At 46.6% G+C, this 26,282-nt stretch overlaps 1 protein-coding gene across 19 annotated transcripts in view; it reads right to left on the reverse strand.

Annotated features, from left to right (window-relative positions):
• Nucleotides 1–26,282, reverse strand: part of TNC (tenascin C) — a 97,147-nt gene that overhangs the window by 10,394 nt on the left and 60,471 nt on the right. For 10 of the 19 annotated variants that reach the window (XM_021083193.1, XM_021083146.1, XM_021083140.1 and 7 more), the window contains 7 exon segments: nucleotides 16,766–17,038; nucleotides 10,508–10,630; nucleotides 9,261–9,404; nucleotides 6,622–6,741; nucleotides 4,731–4,874; nucleotides 3,837–3,967; nucleotides 535–667 (listed from right to left, as the gene is read on the reverse strand). In XM_021083193.1, the coding sequence (XP_020938852.1) occupies nucleotides 535–667; nucleotides 3,837–3,967; nucleotides 4,731–4,874; nucleotides 6,622–6,741; nucleotides 9,261–9,404; nucleotides 10,508–10,630; nucleotides 16,766–17,038 (1,068 nt within the window). 19 annotated transcript variants of the gene reach the window in all.

Below are 26,282 nucleotides of genomic sequence, written 5' to 3' on the forward strand. Positions count from 1 at the left end.
ACTGAGCTAGGAGTCAGATACGGTCCAAAGATTCTCACAAGGTCCTTGTGAAGCGGGGCCTGAATCCAGATGGCCCTCCTTCCCTTTCACCATGAGGCCTGTAACCTCCTGTACCCACATTCCTCCAGCTTTCAGTGAATAGCAGGGAATTGATTCCAGAAATTTGATGGAAAAATTTAAAGAAGCTGTCAGAGAAGAAGCAGAAGGTTGAAACTTTCAGTCTCACAACATTTTTTTGTTTTTGTTTTTGGGTTGTGTTTTTTTGTTTTGTTTTTGGTTTTGTTTTTTTGTGTTTTAGGGCCTCACCTGTGGCATGTGGAAGTTCCCAGGCTAGGGGTTGAATGGGAGCTGCAGCTGCCAGCCTATCCCACAGCCACAGCAATGCCAGATCCTTAACTCACTGAGCAAGACCAGGAATTGTACCTGAATCCTCATGGATAGAAATTGGGTTCTTAACCCACTGAGCCACAATGCAAACTCCCAGTCTCATGGTTTGATCTCAAGGCCGGGATGCTGGCTCCCGTAGTCCCTTACTTGTGGTGAAGACGGTCTGGGACATCTTGCTCCTCAGGGGCCCATTCAGTGCCTGGATCCTGGCCGTGTAGTGGGTGGATGGGCTCAGCCCTGACAGGCTGTAAGAGGTGGTCTCTGGACCTACAACGACTTCCTAAGGGCAGAAGAAAAACATAATAGCTCTTAGCCACTTAAATCTTCAGTGTACAGATGATGCATTCATTTATTCACCATCCATTTATCTCTTCATTCAGCAGAAACCCAGAGTCCCACTCCGTGCCAGGCTCTGTGCTCCCTTTCGGGACGTCAGAGATGGTGAGAGTGCAGCCAGAGCAGGGCTCCCGGGGCCAGAGGGGCAGAGCAAATTCAGGTAATATGGAGGCAAGGACCTACCTCCAACATACTCCAGTTAGGGGAGCAGTGGGAGAGGTGGGCAAAGACCAGATTACAAGGGGCCTTAAATGCCAAGCTCTGAAATTTGAAGTTTATCATCAGTAAGGAATGGAGGTTGCTCAAAGTTTTTTGAAAAAGTGAATGGCAGGAACTCAGCTTCATCTGGTAGAGAAGGGCAAAGACTTAGGCTTTGGCAAAGACCTAGACAAAGGGCAAGGATGTAGACTTTGGGATCCTTTAGGTCTGTGGTCCCTAAATGGCTCTTTTTCACATCCCCCTGGGAAGCTTTAAGATAAAACAATGCCCGGGCTCCATCCAGAACAACTGGATCATAGGAGCCAGAAGTGGAGACTCCCCAGATGTTTCAGATACATGGTCACTTTGGGGATCTCTTAACTGCAGCAGCTCGGGAGGCCACGGCCTGATGATGGCAGCTGCTGACCTGGCTGCCTCTGTTCTAGGACGGAGCCACCCAGGAGAGGCAGATGTGTATAGCAGCTGCAAGACCTATGCTGACTACTCCTGCAGCTTGTGATTGGTCACTGTGCTACCGTCCAGAGGAGGTGATTGGTTTCAGTTTTGCAAGAGACCCTCTCTCTTTTCAAACCCTCTTTCTAGATTCCATTGCCTGTGAGATTGCCTTTTCACAGAGGACCTTGGTGTCAGGGATTGGGATTCAACCTCGATTCCTAGCCAGCCAAACACAACAGTGCTCTCTACAACCTGCAAGCACAGCTGACTGGGTTTAGGTCGTAATGAGTCAGTGTGGAGCCTCCAGAAGGTTCTCTGGCATGCTCACAACTGGAAGGGTGAAGTTGTCCTGACTTTTCCAATGGGGTGGGGGGAGTATAGTTTCAGGAAGTGGAGAGGTCGCCCTCGCTCCATAATTTGTTGGTGGCAGAGGATGGCCCTGCATTTCCTGTCTCCTAACATCCTATCAGGATTCTTTCCTCCTCTACTAGGCTGATTTTCTTGAGTGACACAGATAAAGCTGGGGATTGGATATTCAGAGAAGTATACCCAGGAATGCCCATTTGATACCAGTGACCCAGTGACCTTGTGTGGCCCCCAGGTGTGGTCCTTGGGAAGGATCAGATACAAAGCTGGGCTCCTTGAATTACTTGGGGATACAATTACCTATCGGCTTTCTCAGCTGCTGTGTATAGTCGCTTCCTAAGCAATTAAGGTAGGTGGAAATGAGACTCCTGACTTCAGGTAAACAGTGAACCCTAGAATGCCTAGAATGCCAGGGAACCCTAGAATGCCTGACCAGGAAGGGCCCTCAGAGACCAGTGAGTCCAATGCACTCATTTTACAGATGCAAACACTGACACCCAGAGGAGGTGAAGGACTTGCCTCCCTTCTCATGGTGAGTTAGTTCACGGTTAGACCGACTCCCAGTAGGGCCATGATGGTCCATTTCTGGTTAACCATGGCATTTGAACAAGCCAGCTCATTTCTACTTGTTTCTGGGAGCCACGAGAATGAGAGTGAAAAGGATGTAGAGTGCAGACCCACAAGGATGAGGGGATGGCAGAGGAGACCGTGACAGGCACGTGATGTCACCACAGCTTTGATGGATGGAAAGGGTGGGGTGGTGGTGTGACAAAGGAGGCAGCCGAGTGGAGAGGGGCTGGGAGCTAACTCACGGGTAAAGCCCGTTGGAAGCTGGTTGATGAATGCTACAGAGCCCAGCAAGTTCAGGAATGGAATGTATACAAAAACAAGACTCCTTTGAAGGCCAGGGTGGGGCATGGCTGAATAAAGGTTTGTTTAAAACGTTGTATAATAAACAGATCCCGAGTCTCTCCATCTCCAACAGTCTGTTGACTGTCCTTCCCTGCCCAGATGGAAGGTTGAGCGTTCTTCTCTGGAGAGGCTCAGCCAGAGGAGACTCTGGATTCAAATCCATCAGGCCCAGCTACACGGGAGGCTTGGGTGCTGCCCTGGAAACTAGAGAAGTAAAGGTTTGTACACTGTGGAAGCTCCTTCTCTAGCTTGGTTCCTGGCAGGCTGGTTTCAAGGAGGCGGAGGATCCTCCAAGAAGACTGATGAGCTTGAGAGAAGAGGCTGATGTTTGGGGGCCCCCACCAAAAGTGCTGGGTATTTGCAGTGAGCGCCATAGTTGACAAGACCTCTCTGTGCAGTTAGGCCTCCCCAGCAGCGATTTCATTCTTGGCCCCAGTACAAGAAAGAGACCCACACCAAACCAAACCAAACAGCAGCAAACCAGGAACGGGACCTCAGAGGGAACACTATGCAGGTTGTAGAATAAACTGCCAGGAACATAGCTTCTTAGAGATAAAGAGGAGATACACAGAATGCAAACACTATGCTAGACAAAGATCAATGTGCAGAAAATAAGTGAATGATCTTGGAAATATAAAAGATGATGACCAAAATTATAAAAATTCAGTAACAAGTTTAGAAGGTAAAGGTTAGAAAATTTCTTTCACTGGTGTGACAATATAAAGTTATTTCCAATTAAAAGGTGAAAGAAAACAATCACGGGTAGAGAATATAATCAACTGCGGTAGTTGATGTCATAAGAACACGGTGACACTTAGTTCAGTATATAATGGAAAGTGCCATCTGTGATATCATATATAAACAGCAAAACGCATGAGAAGCTTTTGGCCTTGGCTCAATAAAACATTAAAGGACAAAGAACCCAGCTCCTAAAAGGTCCTCAAGGCTTGTGAGCAGGGGTGCTTGACCTTGACTGGCTATCAGCACTGGAGTCTGGTTAAAATGGGACGGGGAGGCTGAAGGACTGGCACGGAGTCCAATTCCTACTGATTTTTTTCCCCAGCTCCCCCGTTGCACTGGGGTGGGAGAAACAGCATCCTGAGAGTTCTTCCCTACTTTGAGGATCATGTAAATGTTTTAACTAGCAGTTGGGGGCAGGTTGTTTAGGTTCTTCAAAATACCTTGAGTGTACCATCCACAGATTCATACACCAGTAGATAACCAGTGACGGATGCCCGGGGAGGTCTCCAGGTGAGAAGGGCTGTTTCCGACTGAACCTCTGTAGCAGTCAGGTCTCTTGGAGAATCGAGATCTGGAGAAGATAAGACATGTGATATCAAATGAGTGAGCATGTGTAGGACAAAAGTCCCCACTGGGTACCAGAAGGCATGGGTTCAAGTCCTTCCCCCAGCATTGACCTGTACGGCTTGGGCAAAAGCTTCCGGTCTGTGAAAGAGGTTGACTCCTATGACCTTCAAAGGACACAGCTTCGCTGTGGTTCATATCATCCTAAGGGCCATCTTTTCCTGAGCCCAGTGTGATCTCCATTGGCTTTGGTTGGATTTGGGGAGAAGAACCCAACTGTGAGCATAATGACACCCCGCGCCCCCACCGTTTCTGAAGAGGAGGACAGAGTAATGCTGGTGTTGGTGCTCACCCAGCTCAGAGGACAGGGCCTCCCCTTCTCTGCTTGTTGCAGTTTGTAAAAGGTCTTAATGTATAAAAACCCAGCAGCCATGTAGGAAAACCATTTTAAAATCTTTCTCTTAGAAATATTTCCCCGTCTAGAACATGGATCATTAAATACGGGGTTTAGGGCCAGTGGGGACTGGTTTTCCACTTAAAAAGCCTCCTCTTAAAATCATTTCCTAGTCTGTAGAGAGAGCAAGGTCATTTCAGTTGAAAAGGAAATGCTGGGCTTCCGAAGGTCGGGACTGAGTGAGCACCGGGGACTTTAGCTGATGCTGATGTCAGCGCATGGCAAGGATCCCACTTGAGAAACCAGAGTTGCAGAGGGATGCTGTTAAAGATAGAGGCTGTGGGTGGGCATCTCCCAGCTCCCCATATCTCCGTACCTGTCGTGAACTTGGTGGTGATGGTTGAGCTCTTCTGGGGCCCTTTCTCTGCAAAGATCCTCAGCGTGTATTCGGTGGCAGGCTCGAGGTTGGTCAGCGCGTACTCCACCGTGTTCCCGGACACCGTGCGGGTAATTTCTGGCACTAAACAGGGAACATGCACACCGTGGCAGTCCCCGCTCCCTGTCTGGGCCATCCACGGACTTGGCCAGCAGTGCACACACCTTCTTCAACACAGAAACTTTGAGTAACGCTGCAGAAAGCAGGTTTGATTTCTGAGATGACTCATGTGCCTTTCTCCCTCTTGTCGAGCCCTCGCTTCACGTACAAAGGATTTATCCTATGGAGACTGGATTTTTCCAGGCACCAAATCAGAAGGACGGGGGTTGGGAGACTTTGGCACACAGTGGTGCCGCTGGGACAGTGTTGCAGCCGAAGCCCCGGAACCAGCCAGAGGGGAGTTGCCCTAACACCTCCAAGCCCCAGCTGTTTAGATTGAATGGGTTCCATTGCTTGCCTTCTCCCCCCCTTTTTTTCACTTACTCACACATCCTTTTATAATTTGCCAAATGTCAACTCATTAGGCTGAGGGACGACAAAAATCAGGTGGCACAGACACGCCAGAGGAGCCTGGTGACTGCCTCTCAGTCTCACTGGGTTGGGTCTGATGGTGGACCCCAAACCATGGGGCCCAGGTGGCTGTATTTTCTTTCTAATCACAGGTGACCAACATCCAGGCTTGCCAAGGACCAAGAGGTTTCCCAGACAGGGGACTTGTAATGCCAAAGTGGGAACATCTCAGGCAAAGTAGGACAACCTCGTCACCCTACCTGTCATCCATGACCGCCCCCCCACACCTCTAAACTAGAGAATTTCCAGGCCTGCACCCCCCGTTTCCATGATTCCTGTGAACTACACTCTGATTTATTTTAGGTTGGACAGCGTCATCTTCCCTGACTTGACAGCGTTTGCTCACAGGGAGTATTTGAACATTAGAAAGTAGAAGGAATGAACCCAGGCAGCCCTGTAGCCCCACCTCATCTTTGCTCTGTCCTCCCTGGAACAGGGTTACCAGGGCCGAATGAAGATTTCCAGAGCCCCCAGCACAGACTCTGGTGCCCTCCCACACCATCACTGAAAGTACAACAATCCTGAGCCATAAACTGTGAAACATATATACTTGGAGATTAAAACAACAATGATTTTTTTCTAGTCCAGCTCATAACAAAAGTATGGATTCATTCATTGAAAAGGAATCTCTCCCATTTATATTTAATTTTGCGTCCTGGTGGCCATGACTTGCTGGTGCCCGCCCCCACCCCACCCCTCCATCCTCCGCCACATGTCTAATGTGCCAGCTGAGTACATTAGCACAGATGGTTGCAAGGACAAGGAGAATAATTTCTGATTTCTGGATCAGATTTGCTCTAACTGGCTTCCTCTGTGGCAGCCGGGAAACCCAGGCTCCCCAGAGCCACCTGAAGTGGGCTGTTTCAGATTTCAGAGTCGGCTCCTTCTTTGGAAGGAATGGGAGCTGCTGCCTGGAGAGGGTGACTCCCTCTGATGGCAGAGACCAGCAGGAGAGGAGGATCAGGCTGGGGACCGTGTCCAGCCTGGCTACACCCTCTGCTTCGCTTCAAATGACCTGCTGGCCTCCCTTGTCACCACCTGCATAGGCTTCTCCACAGCCACCCTCCCAGCCCTGGTCCCAGCCCTGTGAGTCTATACTGAGGTGGCAGTGGGGAGCCACAAGGACATTGCTGAACTCTGCCACATACCTCGGCATTTTTGCCACTGGGTACCAAGTGTGGCACGAAGAAGGGAGAATGCGAAGAGTTTATAGCAGGACAGACCCTCCTCAGACTGGGGAGGGCCTTGGACACAGCCTTACCTCTGTCCCCTGTGTAGGAGATGACATAATGATCCACAGGGGCGATGGCCGGCTGCCACATGGCCAAGGCTTCCGAGTCGGTGATGTTGGCTGTCACCAGGCCAGATGGGCCATCCAGAGCTGCAAGGAAAGATGGGGATGTGTTGGAGAGATAGGCCGTCTTGGGGAAGGACATCAGACCCAGCCACGCTGCTGTCTACACTGCTCCTGGACTCCTGGGGTGGGACACAGTTTCAGTAGCATGAAAAGAGCAGAGTCCTAACCTTGGAACAGGAATGACCTGGGTTTGAGTCGTGACCTCTTTCTTTGCTGGCCAGGTCACCTTGGGTCTCTATTTCCCTACCTGTAAAATGGGAGTAATAATTACCTGTCTTCAGCATTACCTTGATTTGCATATGATAATATAGGTGGAAAGGTGCTGTATGAATTAGAAAAGGCTGAACACGTGACAAGGACTTATATTTATAGTTCACATCCCTTTTCCCAGGGGAAGGACTCACACATGCAGCTTCTCTGGCTCTGAGCAATGCCTCTGGTTAGGTGGCCTCTGGATAATGGAGCCAGGCTCCGGGGGCCAGTGGCCCCAGGCTCTGCCTTGGCTTCCGTGTCGGGAGTCTGTGTGCTCATGAGTCATTTTCTTTCTCCAGACCTCACTCTGTTCAATTGTCACAGGGTGGCTGCTGTGAGGATGGACCAGGCTAGACAACGTGTGTGAAATGTGCGAGGGGCAGCACTCAGTAATTGCAGCTGTTAGTAATATGACTGTTAAGGCTCTTTGGAGTCTTTGATATGATTTCCAGATGGCTCGTACTGAGAAGGGGTGGATATGCACAAGGCCTTGGCCCTTTTAACTGACCACTGCTATGACCCAGCCTCCTCTTCTTAGAAACCAACCTAAATATGACTCGTCGCCGCTTTGGTTCACATTTATGACTCAGTTACTCCAGGACCATAGCCCTGGGGCGGCGGCGGGGGAGTGTGTGGGGGGGCAGCCATCATCAGCTCATTTGACAGATGAGGCGCCAGAGCCCCAAGAGCTGAAATGTCTGGTCTGAGAGCCAGGAGGTGGCAGAGCAATTTGGGGTGCCACACCATCCATTCTGAGGTCCTTCCTGTTTCATCTTGCATGTACAGAATCTCCTTTAACTCATGAGAGCAATGGGGCTTTCAGAAGAAACACATCCAACGTTTTCTTTCTTTTTTTTTTTCTTCAGTCTTTTGTCCTTTTAGGGCCGCACCCATGGCATATGGAGGTTCCCAGGCTAGGGGTCGAATCGGAACTGTTGCTGCTGGCCTACGCCAGAGCCACAGCAACGCCAGATCTGAGCTAAGTCTTTGACCTACACCACAGCTCACGGCAGTGCTGGATCCTTAACCCACTGAGTGAGGCCAAGGATCGAACCCTCAACCTTATGGTTCCTAGTGGGATTCGTTTCCGCTGAGCCGCAATGGGAATTCCACATCCAGCATTTTCAGTTGTTGCTCTGGAGAACCCATGAATGAAAGATTTCTAGGGGAGGAGCTCCTGGGACCCCTAGCCTGGGGACCTCCATATGTCATGAGTATGGCCATGAAAAGACCAAAAAAAAAAAGGAAAGAAAAAGAAAAGAAAGAAAGATTTCTAGGGGGAAACAAGAGTCTGTGTGGCAGGGTGGGCAGGACTTTGGGTTCAGATGGGAGGTTTTAATTGCATGTTAGCAACTCTTTTAGACTATTAGGATATTTTTAAAATTTCCTATGAGACCCATTCTTTGAATCTCTTAATGGGTTAGGGTGGATAATTGCTTATATATCAAAGGATAAATTGTTTAGAGACATGGCTGCCTGAGAGAAATTTTCTACTTCATTCTCCTTCAGTGCAGTTCATTATTTCTTCCTCTTTAGAGTGTGCTCTACAAATCAGGTTATAATAGGAAAATCATCCTTTATTTTAGAAGAACACTGCTTTTGGAGTTAGACTGACCGATGTTCACATTTGCTTCCAGCATTTATGACCTGGCTAAGACATTTCATTTCCTCGGGTCTCAGTGGTTTGCTCTGTAAAATGGGTTGGATGATAGCTATGGGGAGTACATGGGGGAGGGTTTAGTCACAGGGACTGAAATACAGTAGCTGCCAAATCAAGAGTTAGTTGCCTCATAGCTGTCACCTCGAATGTCTGTGAGAAGCACCTGCTGGGAAGGATGCTCTCCGTGGTCCTGGCACTATCAGGGGAGGAAAGAGGCGGCTTAGCTCTATAGCCATTTATATTTATAGATGCTATACATAGTTTCATGTCACTCTTACAGCATCCTGCCAAGGAAGCAGAATTGTACCCATTTCATGGAGAAGGAACCTAGAGCCTCTGGAAATTAACCGACCGCTCATGTGTCTTGAAGTGGCAGGCCTGGAACTTCTACCAGGTCATCAGTATGACTCCCCAGCTTGTGCTCTTTTCCCATAATACCGTGGGAAATGGCAGCCCGGGGAGGTTGAGGATGCAGTCAAGGTTACCTGGCTCATAAGAGGCTGTGGATGGACCAGAAATGCTCCAAATCCCGCCCACTTTCTGCCGGAATTTCCTAAATTAAATCTTTTTTTTTTTTTCTTTGCAGCTACTGAATCGTAAGCAGAGATGCCGAAGGTGAGAAAACACTCACCCGTGGTGAGCGTCCCGGAGACAGGCTCGCTTTCCTCAAAGCCCTTCACGGCGATGACGCTGACCAGGTACTCCACTCCAGGTAAGAGTCTCAGCAGCCTGGTCTGGGTCTTAGTCCCGTCCACAGTTACCACTGAGGGGGCACCTGGAAGACAGGGAAAGCGGGATGGGGATGCTGCGCCGCCCTGAACCCTAGGCACCATCGCCCCAAGAGCAGTGGATCGGACTTGGCAGTGAAACTCCATCTTCATCCAATACCATTTTCTTGACTTCTTTTCATGCAATCTTACCCTCTGGCATTAGAGAAGAGGTTTTGTATGATGTTTTTTCCATCCATGCATATGCCAAAACCCAAGCCAGGGGAGGGAAAAACATGAGGTCACAATGTGCTAAAAATGGCAAATTTCCATTCAGTAGAGAGCTGGCATATTGTGCGGAGTTGATGGATCTATTTTTTTCCCACAAAGAATATGGGACGCTCATGATGTAATGTATATCCGATGTGTCTAACCCATTGTCCTAGCTTAGGAACATATCGACTTCTCCCTTACTAACAGAGATTCTGCCATTGAAGATGGTCATGGTCAAGTTCGTACTCTTGCATTTGTTAAAAAGTCCTAAATTTATAGTTCTTAGAATTTTGGGGCTGGTGAGGAACTCATATATCCGTTGGCCAACCTCCCCCCAGAGATGCGAGAGCATTTCTCTCAAGAGGTTATCAACGATCCTGTCTGTGCATGCTTCCGCTGACAGGGCGCTCCCTCCCTCCGGGAAGGTCTTTAGACAGACTTAACTCCCCCTCCCCCTGCCGTGGTCTCTATCACCGCCCCTGTGCTCTGGGCTAGAAGCCCGAACTCTGCTAAGTCACGGCTCCTCATCCTATGTTGGGACAGATTTTGGGACCCACAGGCAAAGCCTCAGGTGAAGACCAGCTTTGCAGATGAGCTTTCTTCAAAGAGAGACAGGCCAGTGGATTTAGCCTCTTCTGCCGTTGTGTGAAAACAGTATTGGGGATCTCTTGCTCACAGAATATAAGGAGGGCAAGACTGAGAAAAATCTTCATGACAGGACGCTTCACAAAACAGTTTCTTCCAAGGGTCTCGTAGCACTTTACAAATGAAGTCTGTCTAAGACAGCGTATATAAAGAAATAGTTTTCTTTGGCCATGGAGGGTGGAGTCATCAGATCTCTTTACTCTTCCACTCAAAGCCTCCAGCTACCCCTGCCACCCCTCCCCAAGTCTCCTACCTCCTGTAATGGGCACATAGGTGATCCGGAAGCTCTCGACCTGGGCAGTGGGTACCATCCAGCTGACAGTGGCTGAGTTTTCAGTGATGTCTGAGAAAGTGATTTCCTTTGGGGAGCCCATGGCTGTCAAGGAGAAAGCACAGGAGAAACCCAGAAACAGTTAATGACCTTGCTCATGAAGGATCCTTCCAGAATTTCTTTTTCATAAAAACTCAGCCTCTGGTTTACATCCGAGCCAAGCCTTTAGGATGGAGAATGTGGTGATGTGTGGTCAAGTTGGGACTTGATGGGAACAATTGCTCTTTCATTTAGGTACAGGGCCCAGAGCTGTAGAGCTGCCATTTGGTTTCATTCAAGAAGACTGTTCGTACTGCAGCTGATGTCTAAGGCGGTGAGGGTAAGTGAATGGTTTCACAGCTTGGAATATGCCCTCCTTTGATTTTTAGCATTTTTTCAAATCTTTGCTTTTTAGTTCCTTTTATTAAATGATACCAAGACTTGACAGGTGTATGGTTCTTTGCAATTTATAAGGATTAACCCTCATTTAGAAACCACTGTGAAGTTACCATCGTGGCTCAGTGGAAATGAATCTGACTAGCATCCATGAGGACTCAGGTTCGATCCCTGGCCTCGCTCAGTGGGTTAAGGATCTGGCATTGCTGTGAGCTGTGGTGTAGGTCGCAGATATGGCTCAGATCCTGTGTTGCTATGGCTGTGGCTGTGGCGTAGGCCAGCAGCTACAGCTCCGATTCGACCCCGAGCCTGGGAACCTCCCTATGTCTCAGGTGTGGCCCTAAAAAAGCCAAAAAAAAAAAAAAAAAAAAAAAAGCAAAGCAAAGCAAAAAGAAACCACTGTGAGGAAGGTGTGATTGTAGCCATTTTATAGAGGGCTAAACTGAGGTTCACTTCTCCAGTGAACATTCTTGTGATGTGACCTTTCTAAGTCCCAGGACTGGTCGACAGAGCTGAGCACAGCCCCTCGATCCTAGAAATAATGTTCACGTGGAAACCGACCTTGATAAACCCATCCCCAGAACTGGATGGCGGTTCAGAACTCGGAGGAGCAGCCTCAGGCCCATCGGCCAAGCAAACACCCCGTGGACAGCGGGTCTTCCTGCGGGGAAAGTCCCGCCCTGGGGACAGTTACTCCCCCGCAAACCCAGTTTCCTTTGGCTTTTCTCTGTGTATTTTTTGGCTTAGTTTTTTGCCCTCCTCAGCTGACCATGCTTAACCAGAGAATTCAGGAAACAATTTTCAGGTCTCCGGGGAGCTCATTTCCTCATCTTTCCCCCTCTACAACCCACGTGGACTATTAAGTTCCTAAATCAACAGCCCACTTGGGGGGAGTTTTTTCTCTCCATTTCTGGCTCTCTTTTCCTGTGGCATGCTCCTGTGACCTGGTGGCCACCCCCAGACCCTGTGGCTGCCTGGGGATTCGCCCTCTCCTTGGAAAGCTTTGGAAACCTCAAGGGCTCTGGAGCCCGGAAGACCTTGATTGTCCAAATACCACAGAGAGGCTGGGTGGGCAACCTCACAGTTCCCTGCATTTCTGGGCACCTCAACTGTTCCATCCTTCTGGTTGGAAAAGTGATGCCTGCCTTCAGGAACGGTTTGAGGATTAGCAGAGAGAATGGATGTAAAACCCTAGCATAGAATCTGGCACGCATGAGAATTCACTAAACATACTCTCTCTCTCTCTTTTTTTTCTTTCCCATGTGACTCTTTCCTTCATGGGCCACCTGCATTTTAAGGTAGCCCCTAGGAAAGATCTAGATGAAGCCAGCTGAGAAAAAAACCCACTGAGTTATGTACACTCAGGCACTGGGGCTCTCCTGCTGTCAGCGTGGTCCACTCCAACTTCACTCTGACCATGAACCTCACCAGGGCAGGTCCTGGCACATTTTAGAAAGTATATCTTGTGGCCATAGCTCTCCTCTCTATATCTCGATTTTCTCATCTGCAGAAGGGCAATGTTATCTGCCCTGTCTTAGAAACTGTAAGAATTGGAGCCTTATCTGTCTGCACTCCTGGGGAACATCCTTGATAAAATGATAGCAGAAAGATAGCCATGTGTAGTCTGAAGAATGGCGTGGAATTCAGGGGCCAATGGTAATTTTAGACAACAGACCTTCTTGGGTGTGGAAGGCTGTCTGTTATTCTAGCATGTGTCCTTCTGCCTAACTATAGTCTATGAGTCTCTAGCACCACAGGGGAGGAGATGGTCGTGGGAGCCTGAAGGCTGCGCCTCGCAGAACAACTCAGTCAGACCTATTGAAAAGGCGAGGTCCTGCTGTAGAGCACAGGGAACTATATCTAGTCACTTGTGGTGGAACATGATGGAGGATAATGTGAGAAAAAGAATACATATATGTGTATGAATGGGTCACTTTGCTGTACAGTAGAAATTGACACAACACTGTAAATCAACTATGAAAAAAATACAAATCACTTTGAAAACAAAGTTGAGGAGACCCAGGAAAGGCAAGACCTTTGTCTTTCCACGTGGACTCTTGGTTTTCAATAAAAGTCCCATTAGGGAGATCTGGAATGCTAAAAGTTTTCAAGGAGGTTGAATAGAGAGAGGGCTTCTATCTGTTCTTTGCTTTAAATGTTGCCTCCTCAAATCTGGAGCAAATGTCTTTAATAATGTAGGCATTAACAATCATTTAAAAATTATTCTTTCCCTTCAACATATTTTTATTAAATCCTTAATATATGTGAGTCCTGTGCTAAGCTAAGGGTACAATTATTATAGCCAGTATGATTTAAGAGCAAGGATTTTAGAGTTACACTTGACCTGGGTTGAATTCCATTCTGGTCTTACCAGCTAAAAACACTTTAGCCCTTTAGGTCTCAGTTTGCCCATCCGTGAAATGGGGCTGATCGTGGCACTCACTTGGTCTGTCTACATCATGTGAATCAGTGAGGTGAAGTGTGTCGGTTGCCCTGCTGTATGTAGCATGAAGTGCATACTTTATAACTGGTGGTTATCATCTTTACACTTTATGAGAGTCAGAGCCTAAAGAGCCGGGTTCATTTAGAACAAGGATTACTGAGCGGTGGGTCCGTGTAGACCCACTGACCCAGATCCCTGGACACAGTGGTGCTGCAGCTCTGTGGTGTGGTTTCAAGTGCATCTGAACTGGAACTGAGTGGCGAGGCTTGGGGGCTGCCTGGCTGGGGAAAGTGAGGTGGGGTAAGAGGGGGCACCTTCAGAGTTGGGAGAAGGGCCACCGACAGCCTTTTTGGATTTGGAGGTGGAAGAGAGTGGCAGAGGTGTATATTTGGGGGTAGTGATGGGGGAGCTTAAAGAAGGCTTTCAGAGTCCTACCCCAGAGCTGGGCCCTGGGAACCTCCAGCAGAGAATGACGAAGTCATCTTACTCTGTCGTTGGATTTTGAACAATTTTCCATCTAGTCTGGGGCCCCTCCAGGTAGTACACAGAGGCGTGTTGGCATAGAACTCCCAGAGGCAGAGGCAAAAGAAGCTCCTGGCAAGCCTGGGCTCCCCAAAGGGGGACCACTGCTATTGTGAAGAAGTGGCTCAAAGCACAGAGGGGCAGAGGAGCCACTGCAAATGCAGAGACTGAAAGAGGAACAAACAGCTCATGGCCTTGGTCAGGACATAAATACACAGGGTATGTGGGATTATCCCTGAGGTCTATTAATAGGCAAGAAGCATAGGCACACCCCAATATGTGGACGAGTGGGTATGTTAACCACTGTGCCAAAAAAAAAAAAAAAAAAAAGGTTAGAAAGAGACCATAGATTTATGTCTAATCTTGTCTGCATAGAATATTTCTGCTGTGACACACAAGAAAGGAGTAAGTAATACTGGCTGCTTCTAGAGAGAGCACCTGGGTGGCAGGGACAAAGGAGAAGAGAGGCTTCACTATGTATCATATCTTTAACTTTTGCCTTTCAAATCAAGCAGGCCATTAAAAAAATGCAATTTACACTAAATCACTCAAACATAATACTAACTAATATTGTTGCAATGAGCAAGGACACAAAATACTCGACATTCATGATCCGACATAAACCTCTTGGCTGACCTTTGAGTTGAATTCTGTCGGCCCGACAAGGGGGCAGAGGCTCAGAGGGGAGAGGAGACGTGCTCAGGCTGGCACAGCTGGGAAGAGGTGGAGCAAGGGTCAGACCCCAAGGGGTCGGCCCAGAGGCTGCAGGCTTACCCTCCAGCCACCCCTTCTGCCACTGGGCACTCAGAGTGGGCAGCCTGTCTGCAGGGAGCCAGAGGAGAACTTGCGGCAGCTTTTATAAGGAAGCAGAGGAACAGAACATGGCAGAGCAGGCTTTACAAGGAGGAAGGATGGAAAAGGACAAGGGACACTATGAAGTGATGAGGTGAATTAGACATCTGCGTGCTCAGGGGCCACCTCTCCTGTCCTTTCCAAGTACCAGAGCACATGTGCCACACACACACACAGACACACACACACACACGGGGACACACACACACACACTCTTCTTTTTGGCTGTGAACTACAAGGCCCCAGAGAAAGAAATCAAAGAAGGAAGGACTATCCTAAAGAACCTTTTCTTTTCTCTTCTTAAAAAAAAAAGCCCATGGTTGCTCGGTCTCTTTGTTTTTGCTGTATGACGGCAAGGCCTCTAGAAAAAAAGATCAGCAAAACAAAATCAATGATCAAAAGTAAACTTTCAAGAGCAGTGTTTATAAACCAAGGTCAAAAGCAGGCTCTGCCTCAGATCTGAAGTTTATCATGGGAAACCACAGGGAGGAGGAGACAGAACCCGCATCCCGGGGACAGGGTGTCTGTGTTAATAAGAAACAGGGTGTGTCCTCTGACTGAATTGCTGCCTGGATCTCAGTGTTTCCTCCACGGCTACAAATACTGACTGTGATTTCTACAGGTGGCCTCTTGGAGGTTGTTCGGTCCTGAAACTTGGCATCATGAAATACTGCTCTCTGTACAAAGAGGAGAAGGAATTGGCTAGTGTTATGCTCTGTGCCACTCTCAGAGATGGCCAGCCTGTATTTTCTTATATTTAATATTAAAATACATTGATTTTTGGGTTCTACCCTAAATCTGGCTGTGTGACCTTAGGCTAATCACTTCACCTTTCTGGGCCTCAGATTCTTCATGCACAAACAGAAGAGTCTGGGCTACATCATTTCTCAGGTCCCTTTACCTCTGCCTGTAGTTTTGTGATTCTTTCCGCTGGTTCCTCTTTGAAGCATCTGTCTCTAGAGAATGCTGTTTCTCTATATCCCTCAGGTACCTGAAAGAAGTCACCCTACTGTTGTAGGTTTTTCCTTTTCTCTGTAAAGAGTCGTGCTAGTCTTTGTATTATTATTATAAACAGTAGTGCTATTAACTGTCTTTATTCTCCTTGAAACAACTCTTTTTTTTTTTTTTTTTCACTTTTTAGGGCTTCACTCACAGCATATGGAAGTTCCCAGGCTCAGGGTCGAATCAGAGCTACAGCTGCCAGCCTTCCCCACAGCCACAGCAACGCTGGATCCGAGCCATGTCTGCAACCTACACCACAGCCCACAGCAACCCCGGATCCTTAACCCACTGAGCGAGACCAGGGATTGAACCCACATCCTCATGGTTCCTAGTCGGGTTCATTTCCACTGAGCCACAAAGGGAACTCCGAAACAACTCATGTTGAAAAGGATTTTCATTTCTCCCTCTGGTGCCCGCTAAAGTTGCTGTGAGAACCACATGAAGAGCACCCTGCCCACCTTGCCAGCCTCCTCTTTTTCCCCTCCCGGGCACGGCACTGACTGTTCACACATAGCATTTTGCAAGTGTTCATCTTTGGAGGTGGAGGTCCCGCTTCTCCATTTTTCCCTACATGGTGCAAACATTTGACCAAAGACAAGGGAGTATATCTCTGGATAAAACACCATAATAGGCACTAGGAAGGATCTTTGGAATTAGAAAAAAAAAAAAAAGATTGTAATAATTGTCTTAATGACAATAATGAAAAATGTTAATAGGTCTCTCCTATTGAGCCCTGGCCATGCGCCAGGCCTGCTGCCGTGGGCTTTCCATGAATTATCTCATTTAATCCTCACAACACTGTTAAGTGACAGCATATCCTTCTCGCCTAGAGATTTAGCCAGCGTGTCCCTGGTCACCCAGTCCTAGAATCAAGAGTCCATATTCAAACACAAGCAGGTCTGTGTCCAGAGCTCGTGCAATTTCCCAGCCCTGTGAAAAGAAGAGCAGTGAACTTTCCTCTGTTCTCTCCCATGTATATACGGTACCTGTTGTCGCTATAGCACTGACTGGCTGGGACCGTTTTCCACTGCTTATTCCATAGAGTTCAATTTCGTATTCAGTGGCTTCTCTGAGACCTGTTATGTCCCTGGTACGTTCGGAGGCAAGTAGGGTTATTTCCAGTGGCTCAGACTGCTTTTTGGTATCTCTGATTTTGAGAACAAAACTGTCGAAAACCCCTTCATCAGCTGTCCAGGACAGACGGAAACCATCTGGGGTGGCATCTGAAACCAGAAGGTTGTCAACTTCCGGCTCGGCTTCTAGAGGAGGAGAAAGTGGTGGAAGGAGGAGAGAGAACATTATTCACCGGCTCGTGCAACCTTCTCTCCAGCGGGGGTGTCAGTGTGCAGCGGTGCCCCGGCTCTCAGAGATGGAAGCGTCCTGAGATACCGAAAGTCAAATGATTCAACACGAACATGTCTAGTAGATCTAGGAGGTGGGAGGCGGGGGGGGGGGAAGAGATAGAGTTGACACATTCAATACAAGCCAAGTGGGTATTTGCATGTGTGAGTTTTGTCTAAAAGCAATTCTATAAATCCACATCTGGACTCAGCAATGGCCCCTCATGCATTACTAAACAAGTTCAAAGCCAGTAACTTGTTTACATTTGCTCTCTGTCTTCCAGTGGCTGAGCGCCCATCTTCTGTGAGACCTTCTTCTTTTCTTTTTGAAAAGACAAATAAACCAGCATTAACGATCTGTGGAGCTGTCTGTGATGATCCTGCTGATTATACTTCTCTTGATCCTGAGAAAAATGGCTTTTAAAATGTTATAAATGTTATGTTCTTTTTTTTTTTTTTTTTTTTTTTTTTCTTGGAGCTGCTTTACTAAAGAAGGCTCCTACTCTTGACTGGCTTGCTTTTCTGTTAACCATTCAGTAAGTGTTCAGATGGTAGAACTAAGACTCTTGTGCTACCTACTTTAGACCTGAGGTATTATCTTAGATTGCCTCGACTAGACAAAACTCAATGCCAAGGTACATTTAGAGCTGAGTTTCCCAAAGTGTACTCCGAGCAAACCATTCCTGTTTGATCATCTTCCCCTTTAAAGATATCCATTGTCAAGGAAGTTTGGGAAATAATGTCTGGGTTAGTCTCGCTTGGAGAGAAACATGCACGTTAGGATGTTCCGTAAAGCCTTGTGGTCAAGGGTCCTATTAAACCATGTTTAACTCAGGGTTTCCAAAACGTATTTGAACTGGAACTTCTTCATCAGGTCGACCCTTTGAGTGAATACTCTGTAGAGTTAGTCATCTCTAGAAAGACTTTGGGAAACCCAGACTTTGGACTGTTAACAGTTGTTAATGCCGTACTTCTCTAGGAATTGTTAGGGTTGAGAAAATTATGGATTTAGCCTGTTGAAGAATCTCTATGACATTAGTGTTTACCAGTATACATTCTCCATTGGTTTTCCAATGACAGTCCCACCTGGTGAGTTTGTCAAGATCACAGATGAGGCTTTGAGATGACAAATGTAGTAAGTGTTTGAAATATACTCGTTGGCATATTTCTTTAGAGAAGGCTGAAATGTAGCTGGGGACCAGCCAGGATGCACACAGAGGAGGGTGTGTGGAGTAAGCACACAAGAGCTACAGACAAGACATAGTCAAAAGGATTCAGGACACCTGGTGGAAAATTTTCGACCTTCTCGTTTCTGGAGTGGGACAAGGGCAGTGCTCGTTAGAGACATAAGACAAGAGGTGGGAGGGGGACGTGAAGAACAGGGCACATCTATGGATTAAGTAGGGGACATGGACAAGGATGTTAAAACCACGGTGATCTCACAGATGGATTACATGGGAGAGAACCAGGAAGAGGAGAAAATGACTCTCTTGAGCCAAAATACCTGTAACAATCTCAGCCCTCAAGGGCTTGGTTTGGTGCCCCTGGGTGAAGCCAGAGACCATAACCTCATAGCCGATGCCGGTTATGAGGCCTCTAAGCTCCAGCTTCCTCTGGGTTCCTGAAAGTGTGAATTCCTGGGGGTCCAGCAGCTTCCCAGCATCCACCACCGTTACTAGGAAGCTGTCAAAGGCATTCTCCGATGCCATCCAGGAAACTGTGAACCCGTAGGGATTAATGTCGGAAATGGTTAGGTTTTCCAGAAGGGGCAGGGCCTCTGAAAGAAGGGAAGGATGAAAATGACTCAGGTTAGCAGCGCTGATTCTGCTGGGAAAGCACAAGTCTCCATGAACACTGATAGATAACCAATTAATCATTAAACATGTTACATGCACAGAAAATGCATAGTAAGTAAGAGCTTATTGGGTGCCAGGTGATATCGTCTCCTATAAATCTCTTATAAGGCCTATGAGAGAGATGCTATTCAGGTAAGAAAACTGAGCTTCAAAGAAGTTGATTGACTTGGCCAAAGTCACAGAGCTAGCATGTGATGGAGCAAGGTTTTAGTTGGGTCTGACTTGAGAGGCCATGGGTTTCTTCCCCTATAAAATTGAATACCTTGCCTTGGGTTTGGACCCCTTCGTCTATTTCCCACTAACTTGTGATCTTGAAGGAAGTCAACTTCTTTATCTTATTTTTGTAAATATACTTCCTTTCTGGTATCCTTCATATGTTTCCATTCCACTTCTGGCGCACATTTTGAATTAAGTAGATTGGGCCAGTTAGTGACAGACAACCTCACAAGCTGAGATACAGGAAAGAGGTGAGACTTTTCATGGGACCAAATGAACAAGTTATGATTATGGTCCAGTAAGGAAGTCTGAGGTTTGCTATTTCTTTTCCTGTTTGTTTTCCTGGATGAGGTTAGAGATAAGGACATGTCTGGATCTTCAGTAAGTTCTGTCATCATCATTTGTTCACTCATTCACCAAACATATGTGTCTCAGGCACTCTTATTTCATAGATGCCAGGGATCTTTTCACATATTGAGATCCCCCAAAGGAGTGAGCTGTATCAGCACAATTTCTGTCGGTACTTCCCAATGGACAGGGCTTCAGGTCCATTATCCTAGGGAGTCTCACAATGATCTACTGTAAGTAGATATTATTTCCCCTCTTCTCTGCCATGGCAGCAAAGGAAACAAGAGGTCAGTGACTTATCTAAGATCACATATCCGCTAGGTGGCTAAGCTGGGATCCAGCCCAGGTCATCTGCCTCCAAGTTCAATGTTCTTTCCACACCCTAACCCAGAGTCTACTTCAGTGCTGACAAGACCCAAGGCATAAGCAGGATTAGTGGAGAAGGTCCAGGGCCTCCCCTTTAGGAAAACAAAACACAGGAACAGTGAATGTGTTTATTTTTTTTCAGAGGGGCCATGGGGATGGGAATTCCGTGACCAAGGCTGCTTTAGCTGCCTCTTGTTTTAGAGCCTGCTTCTTCATTGCAGCCAAATGGAAACATTCAAAGAGATAAGTGACCTTAGACTAATGCCCAGAGTCTAATCCATGGCCCATAAAGAAAAATGTTTTAAAAAAGAAATGTTTGGTGACTGACTGAGCGCTTTCACCCACTAAGCAAAGATTTAAGTACTGTTGTGGCTTGGGGTGCCTGTACTTATTTTGAACCACTTGGTATTTGTTTTGAGGATTTTTTTTTTTTAAATCAAACAAGAATCTCTCCAAAATCATAACTCTATCAAAGATGAAATCACATATACTGTGCTAATAGACTTCTTTGTCTGCAAGACAAGGGTCTAGAATTCTGTTGCAGAGCTTTGTTTAGATAAGTGGCGCCTTTCTCTGATAACTGGCCTCCTCGAACTTCCATGCCATCAAAGCAGAGAATTCTGATGAAAAGGAGGGCGTTCAGGCTAATTAGTCCATCAAGGGCTTGTTATTTATAGTCCCTCATGTTCAGTTTTTTTTTTTTCTTCTCTCTTTTTAAAATATCCTTCTTTGAAAATGCAGTCTTTTCACATCAAGGATTAGCTGAGACAATGCTGTAACTGGATCTAGGATTCCCAAGACCTGCTCTCCCAGCCTCCTTTTCTTCTCTCTGTTCTGTGGGAGGTCCTGTAAGAGGCTACAGGTAAGGGCCTGCTGGGATCTGTGGCCAGCCAGCCATGCTTCCCCTCCTGGGCAGTGGGGCTCTCACGCCATGGATGCTCCCTGCCCTGCCCCCGGAAGGAATTGCCCTGTTCTGCCCCTGAAGACTGTCCGAACAATTGAATTCACATTAGATAACTGGACAGAGAGATAACCACCCTTTGATCTTACATTAAACCATGTCCAGTGTTCTTTTAAAAATCACAGGAAGGTCATGATTGCATGGGTCTGTTGTTTCTATTAGGCCTGTTGCTTATTTTTAGGAATACCACCTTCCTCGTACTGATGGGCGGTAGAGGAAAGCACTGAGCATCTACCACATGCCTCCTGGACGCCAGGCAGTTACATTTCACCAGACCCTTTTAATCCTGAGACAAGGCTGCCTGCAGTGCCTGTGAGCACCCTCTCTTCCTACATGAGGGAGTGGGCTTCAGAGAAGGTAAGGTTTGGCCAAGTGTATGTAGCTAAAAAGATGTGAGAGAGGATTAGAAACCGCACAGGTCTGATTGCAAAATCCTTACTCTCCTAGGAGACCTTGCTGCCTGCAGTTAAATATTTGGTTGAACTTATTCAAATATTTACTTAGATAAACAACAATTCATAGCAGTTTAGACCTTAAGAGAGGCTGGGCTTAATGTGAAAATAAGCCAGCAAAGTTGGTCTCCTAAAAATTATCATGAGTGGAAGGCAGGAGACTTCTCAATATTTTCTGAGGCGTTTCAGGCTAGAGACTTGGTATGTCGACACCATTTTCAGCCTTGGCCATTGACTTAGGATAATTTTAGGAACGGAAATAGAAAACTATTCCCTTATGTAATTCGAAGAGAAATAAGAAGTTGAGTTTTATGAATGGGCAAGGCTTAATTAAAATCGGCTTTATCTACTGTCTTAGGTTGGAGCTTTATTAATCTGTTGTAGATGTCAGCCTTAAGAAGAAGTAACTTTTTTAGAAGAAAACAATGCGTTATTTTATTTCCCGGGCAGGTAATTTATGGGCTGCTTTACCTAGCATGATATATGGACAAAATTTCTGCCCGTAGGCCATTGCTAGCTTAGAACTCACTCTACAGCCAGCATCTCCAAACTGTGAATCCAACAGCCTCTAAAACCAGGCACAGAATTCCTTGGCAGCTTTAAACACCTGTCGAGTCTCCTGTCTCCATTTCCTAAGAGTGGCTGTGACAGATCCCCCTCTGCAGTTGTATTTGCTCTCTCTTCACGTAGGAATTTGCATGTGGAACGAAGACCGTGTTTGGGGTTGAATTTCCCTTTGAGAATGCCTAGCCCCTCTCCTCCCTTTCCCCATTTTAGAAATCCGAACAGACAAGCGAGAACCTTTGAGTGAGTACCTGTCACGACAAAGGCAGTGAGGGCTCTGGTGGGGTCCCCAGCCCAGGTGGTCCCTGCCACACTAACGTCATAGCCCGTGTTCTCCAGCAGGCCCGTGACGTGAGCGTGCTGCGCGTCTCCTGAGACCGTGAACTGCTGGGGCTCATGCAGCGAGTGAGAGTCGCTAACATTGATAACGATCTTTGCAAAGGGCCCAGCCTGAGTGGTCCATGACACGTTGAAGCTGTCAGGAGTTATATTGCTAAGGATTAGCGTGCCCAGCTGTGGCTCTGGCTCTGAAGGGGAAGGAACAGGGGCAGAGAGAGAGAGACACGTTATTAGAGGAAGCAGAGGATTTCTTCAGAACGTAGCCATAGAACATGAAAGTATTATAACATTTGCAGAAAGGCAGCATAGGAGGCTGTGTCGCCACCTGCCTTGATTAACCTGCTAGAGAATATACGGCTTTCTCTGCAGGAGTGGATTCACATTCTTTCTAAGCAGAGACGTGACCATTTGCTAGTCATGTGTGAAGAAAAGCAAAGAAGCCATTACAGCAGTAGATAGAATTAATGCAGGGGTGTATTAAGGTTCCATTTATCTAAGGTTTGTGATGGGTCACGAGCTCTGTAAGATGTTCCAAGAAAAGATAGCTTCATACCGTATGGAGTATTATATCTCACCCCAGACATTCACGAAGCATGCTGGCATTTCAGAAGCTCTGCAGTGCCGGTTCGCTAAAGAAACCTACTTAGTTTTGTTTCGTCCAGCATTTCATAACTTAAACCATTTCTGAGGAATAGTCTCTGAACATCTTAAGTTACTGGTGTGCCACTGAGCATGTCTTAGAAAATGCAACTTGGCCATTGTCCTGATTTAGTCTCCTTTGATCTGTTTGGGTTGCACAGATTAAAGGTTAATACCCACACAAGAGAAATTCTTTGTGGTATTCAGAAACCCAAATGTACGCACCATGGGAAAATCTACATTTTGGCGTAAGTGCTGTAAAGGTGAAAATGGCCTCCTTTTAAAAAGCCCTGGTATATGTAAAAGTTAAAAGAAGACAGAGTTGGACTTTGCATTTTCTTATTATGCAACTCACCTCCTGGATCATTTGGAAAGATGGATGCTTCCACTGAGGTTAAGTTTCTCTTGTCCCTTAACATCTAGATAATCAGGGGTGAGATCAGCTCACTTTTTAATGTAGGGGGCTTACACTGCTTGTTTCAACTGGGATGTATATGGTCTGGTCACCTAAATGTACATTTATCAAATAATTGTAACATTAAAATAAGTTCAGCCCAGACCGTATTTTAGAGAGAAGCAATAGTCCTGGAGGATTGAGACCCTAGGATCAGGATTTAGGGTTGGAAAAGGCAGACTGTTTCTTCCAAGGACTTGGGAGTTGTTTTGCTGCAGCTCCCGTGTTTGGAGGACAGAGAACTTTAACTGCTTAACCACAGAGCATAACTCGATGCCATCAAGTCTCTAAGGACAAAGGAATCTGGCTCTGGAGCAGAATATAGCCATAAATAATGGCATGGGATTTCCTCCCTAGCAATTAGTTTGAGAAGATAATGATGCTATAATTTTCAGCTACAGCATTGGCAAATGACTTCAGCCACACAAATAGTGAAATGCTCCTCCAGATGAGACTCTGTCTGCTTTTTCTTTATATTTTGATGAGGAAGGAATCTCCCGAATTAAGGATATGTATGAGGACGCTTTTCATGCTACCGGGCAGAGGCTGGAATCGCCAACACACTTATCATGCAGAATAAGACCTAGGTTCTTGAGGTCAGCTTAATTTATAGCTGTCTCTCAAAGGATGCAACCAAGCTGAAAAGCAAGATGCAAGAAAAAACTCAGAAGGAGAATGGCAGTTAGGGTCCAGTCAGTGTTCCATGCAAGCTGGGGGTGTTTTTCTCTCACTGCTTCTAATCCTTTGAAACAATTCCTTGACATGCTGTCTGCTTCCAGGAAAGACAGACATTTTCCAAAACTTAATGCTCTGAATGTTCACCACATGCACCAAGATTTGGATGAGAAGATAGATGAGAGGAAGACTGATGCTTTGTGACAGATAACAACAGTAGGATGACAAGACATGCTTGAGAGGGTACATGTCAAAAAAGAGCAGGCGGTTTGTGGGGAACACAGGCAAATAAAAGTCTCAAGAAGAAGATGAGCCCACTGGGTCCTCTTATGTAGGTCTTGGGATTTGTTTTGAGGTCTCTTTCTCAGCATGCAAGTTGACACCACTTTTAAACTCTTGGTGGAGGAGAAAAGAAAGTAGGTCCTTCTGACCGAGGAACCAGTACCGGCATGCAGACGCCCCTTTGAACGTGCCATAGGCAAACTCTGATTAGAAAGACCACAGGCAAATGATAATGGGAACTGGAAAAGATTATTCAAGATCAGATGAAAGGATGATTTAGAAATCCAACCAAAGCACATCAGGTTAACTGTATACGAACAAGTAGTACAACTCCAGATGTGAGTGGCTATTGAGGAAAAAGAGGTTGACCCAGAAGTTCCTTAATTTGGGGGAGAGTTTTTCTTTTAAAGCTTTAAAACTCTGATTTGGGTGGCTCTATCAAATTCAAGAAGGATCCAGAGGAACCAGGAGGATGAAAAATGGGTCGGGGGTGATTTTTTGGAACCCTGTTTAGAGAAAGTTCAATGGAGAGTGAAGAACCCATCGTGGGAAATACCTGTGGTGGCCTGGACGGTCAGGGTCTGAGCACGCTGCCCACCAAGCAGCCCGTGCAGGTGGGCAGTGTAATTAGAAGAAGCTTGGAGGTTGGTGATGACAAGGCTGCGAGACGCCGCAGGCACGGAACGCCGCAGGCACGGAACGCACTACCGTGTCCTGGAGGTGATCAGAATCCCTAACTTCTATAAGAAAGCTATCAAAGGCAGACTCCTGAGCTTTCCATGAGATGGACACACTGCCTGAGGTCATGTTTGAGACAGTGAGGTGGCTAAGGAGAGGTTCGGCTACTAGAGCAGGAAGAAAAAAATATGAAAGCATGTCAATTTAAAACACTCTTAGGGGGTCAGAATCAAAACATGTAAGACTAAATCCATAAAGCTTTAGTCTTTATGCCCTGGTAAAGGGACTTGCCCTTTTTGAAACCCAACCTGAGTCATGAGAAACAAATACATATGGTGGACTAATTTTCTTCCCTAGGTTTTGGTATACTTTCATCTGGCTGAGGTGAGAAAAAGGTAATTCCGGCTCTCTGCTTTGCCCCTGAACCACGCTGATAACAATCTGTAGTCTCAATAGGATGAATACAGACCCTCCCTCAGCCATGAGGGACTTAAATGATAGCTAGTTTTGATATTCCAATGTTAATGGCCCCTTTTCTAGAATGTCCCTAGGACATGGGACCCCCTTTTGTGATTCAGAAGAAAAAACTCTGCTGTGTTTAGTCCGCAAATAACGTTCCAGTTTATGATGTCTGGTTTTATCTGTCAAGAGAAGGGATTGTCCATAATGTGCTTAGGAAGGCTAATTCGAATGGACCGGGCTCTCTTTTCCAGAATTCATGTAGAATTCTCTTTTGCTGTATTCCAGAGAGCGTCTCTGATGGGGTGCATGTTGCAGATCCCACAGATTTAGTGAGAGCAGCTCACTCTTTAGTTAACCAAGTTCCTTATTTAAACATGCCTGCCCTACTTTTATTTTTGCCATCTACCATTCCCTATTCTGTGAGCAAGCCAACACGTTCTCGTCGTTTCTCTCAGAGGTGGCATTAGAATGGGGGTGGGCTCGATGGCATTGCTTCCTCTTCACTCCCCTGATGAATAATCTTTGCCCTGTCTCATCCTTTTCTCAATTCAGTTTCATTAAATCATGAGGTTCTTTGGCGACTATGCTGTCAAAGGCACTAGGAAGACAAAGACAGGTAGCCCCAAATGTAATTTTTAGGAGTCCCCTGACTGACGTGGATGTCTTTACAAGTCGAGGACAGCTCTCATTTTGGCGTTTTAGTTACTGATGGGGAGAATTCTTTTCTCCAGATTCAGTGCCGTCACCTGGACCAAACTACGTTTTATGCCGCACAGGTTCTGGTCAGGGATCAATCAGGAAAGTCACCCTTTGGGCTTCTGCTGGAAAAGAGGTACATTAAATAGCGCTCCTGCCTAGTGTCACAGAACAG

This window comes from Sus scrofa, chromosome 1, assembly GCF_000003025.6.
Source record: "Sus scrofa isolate TJ Tabasco breed Duroc chromosome 1, Sscrofa11.1, whole genome shotgun sequence".
Classification (NCBI taxonomy): domain Eukaryota; kingdom Metazoa; phylum Chordata; class Mammalia; order Artiodactyla; family Suidae; genus Sus; species Sus scrofa.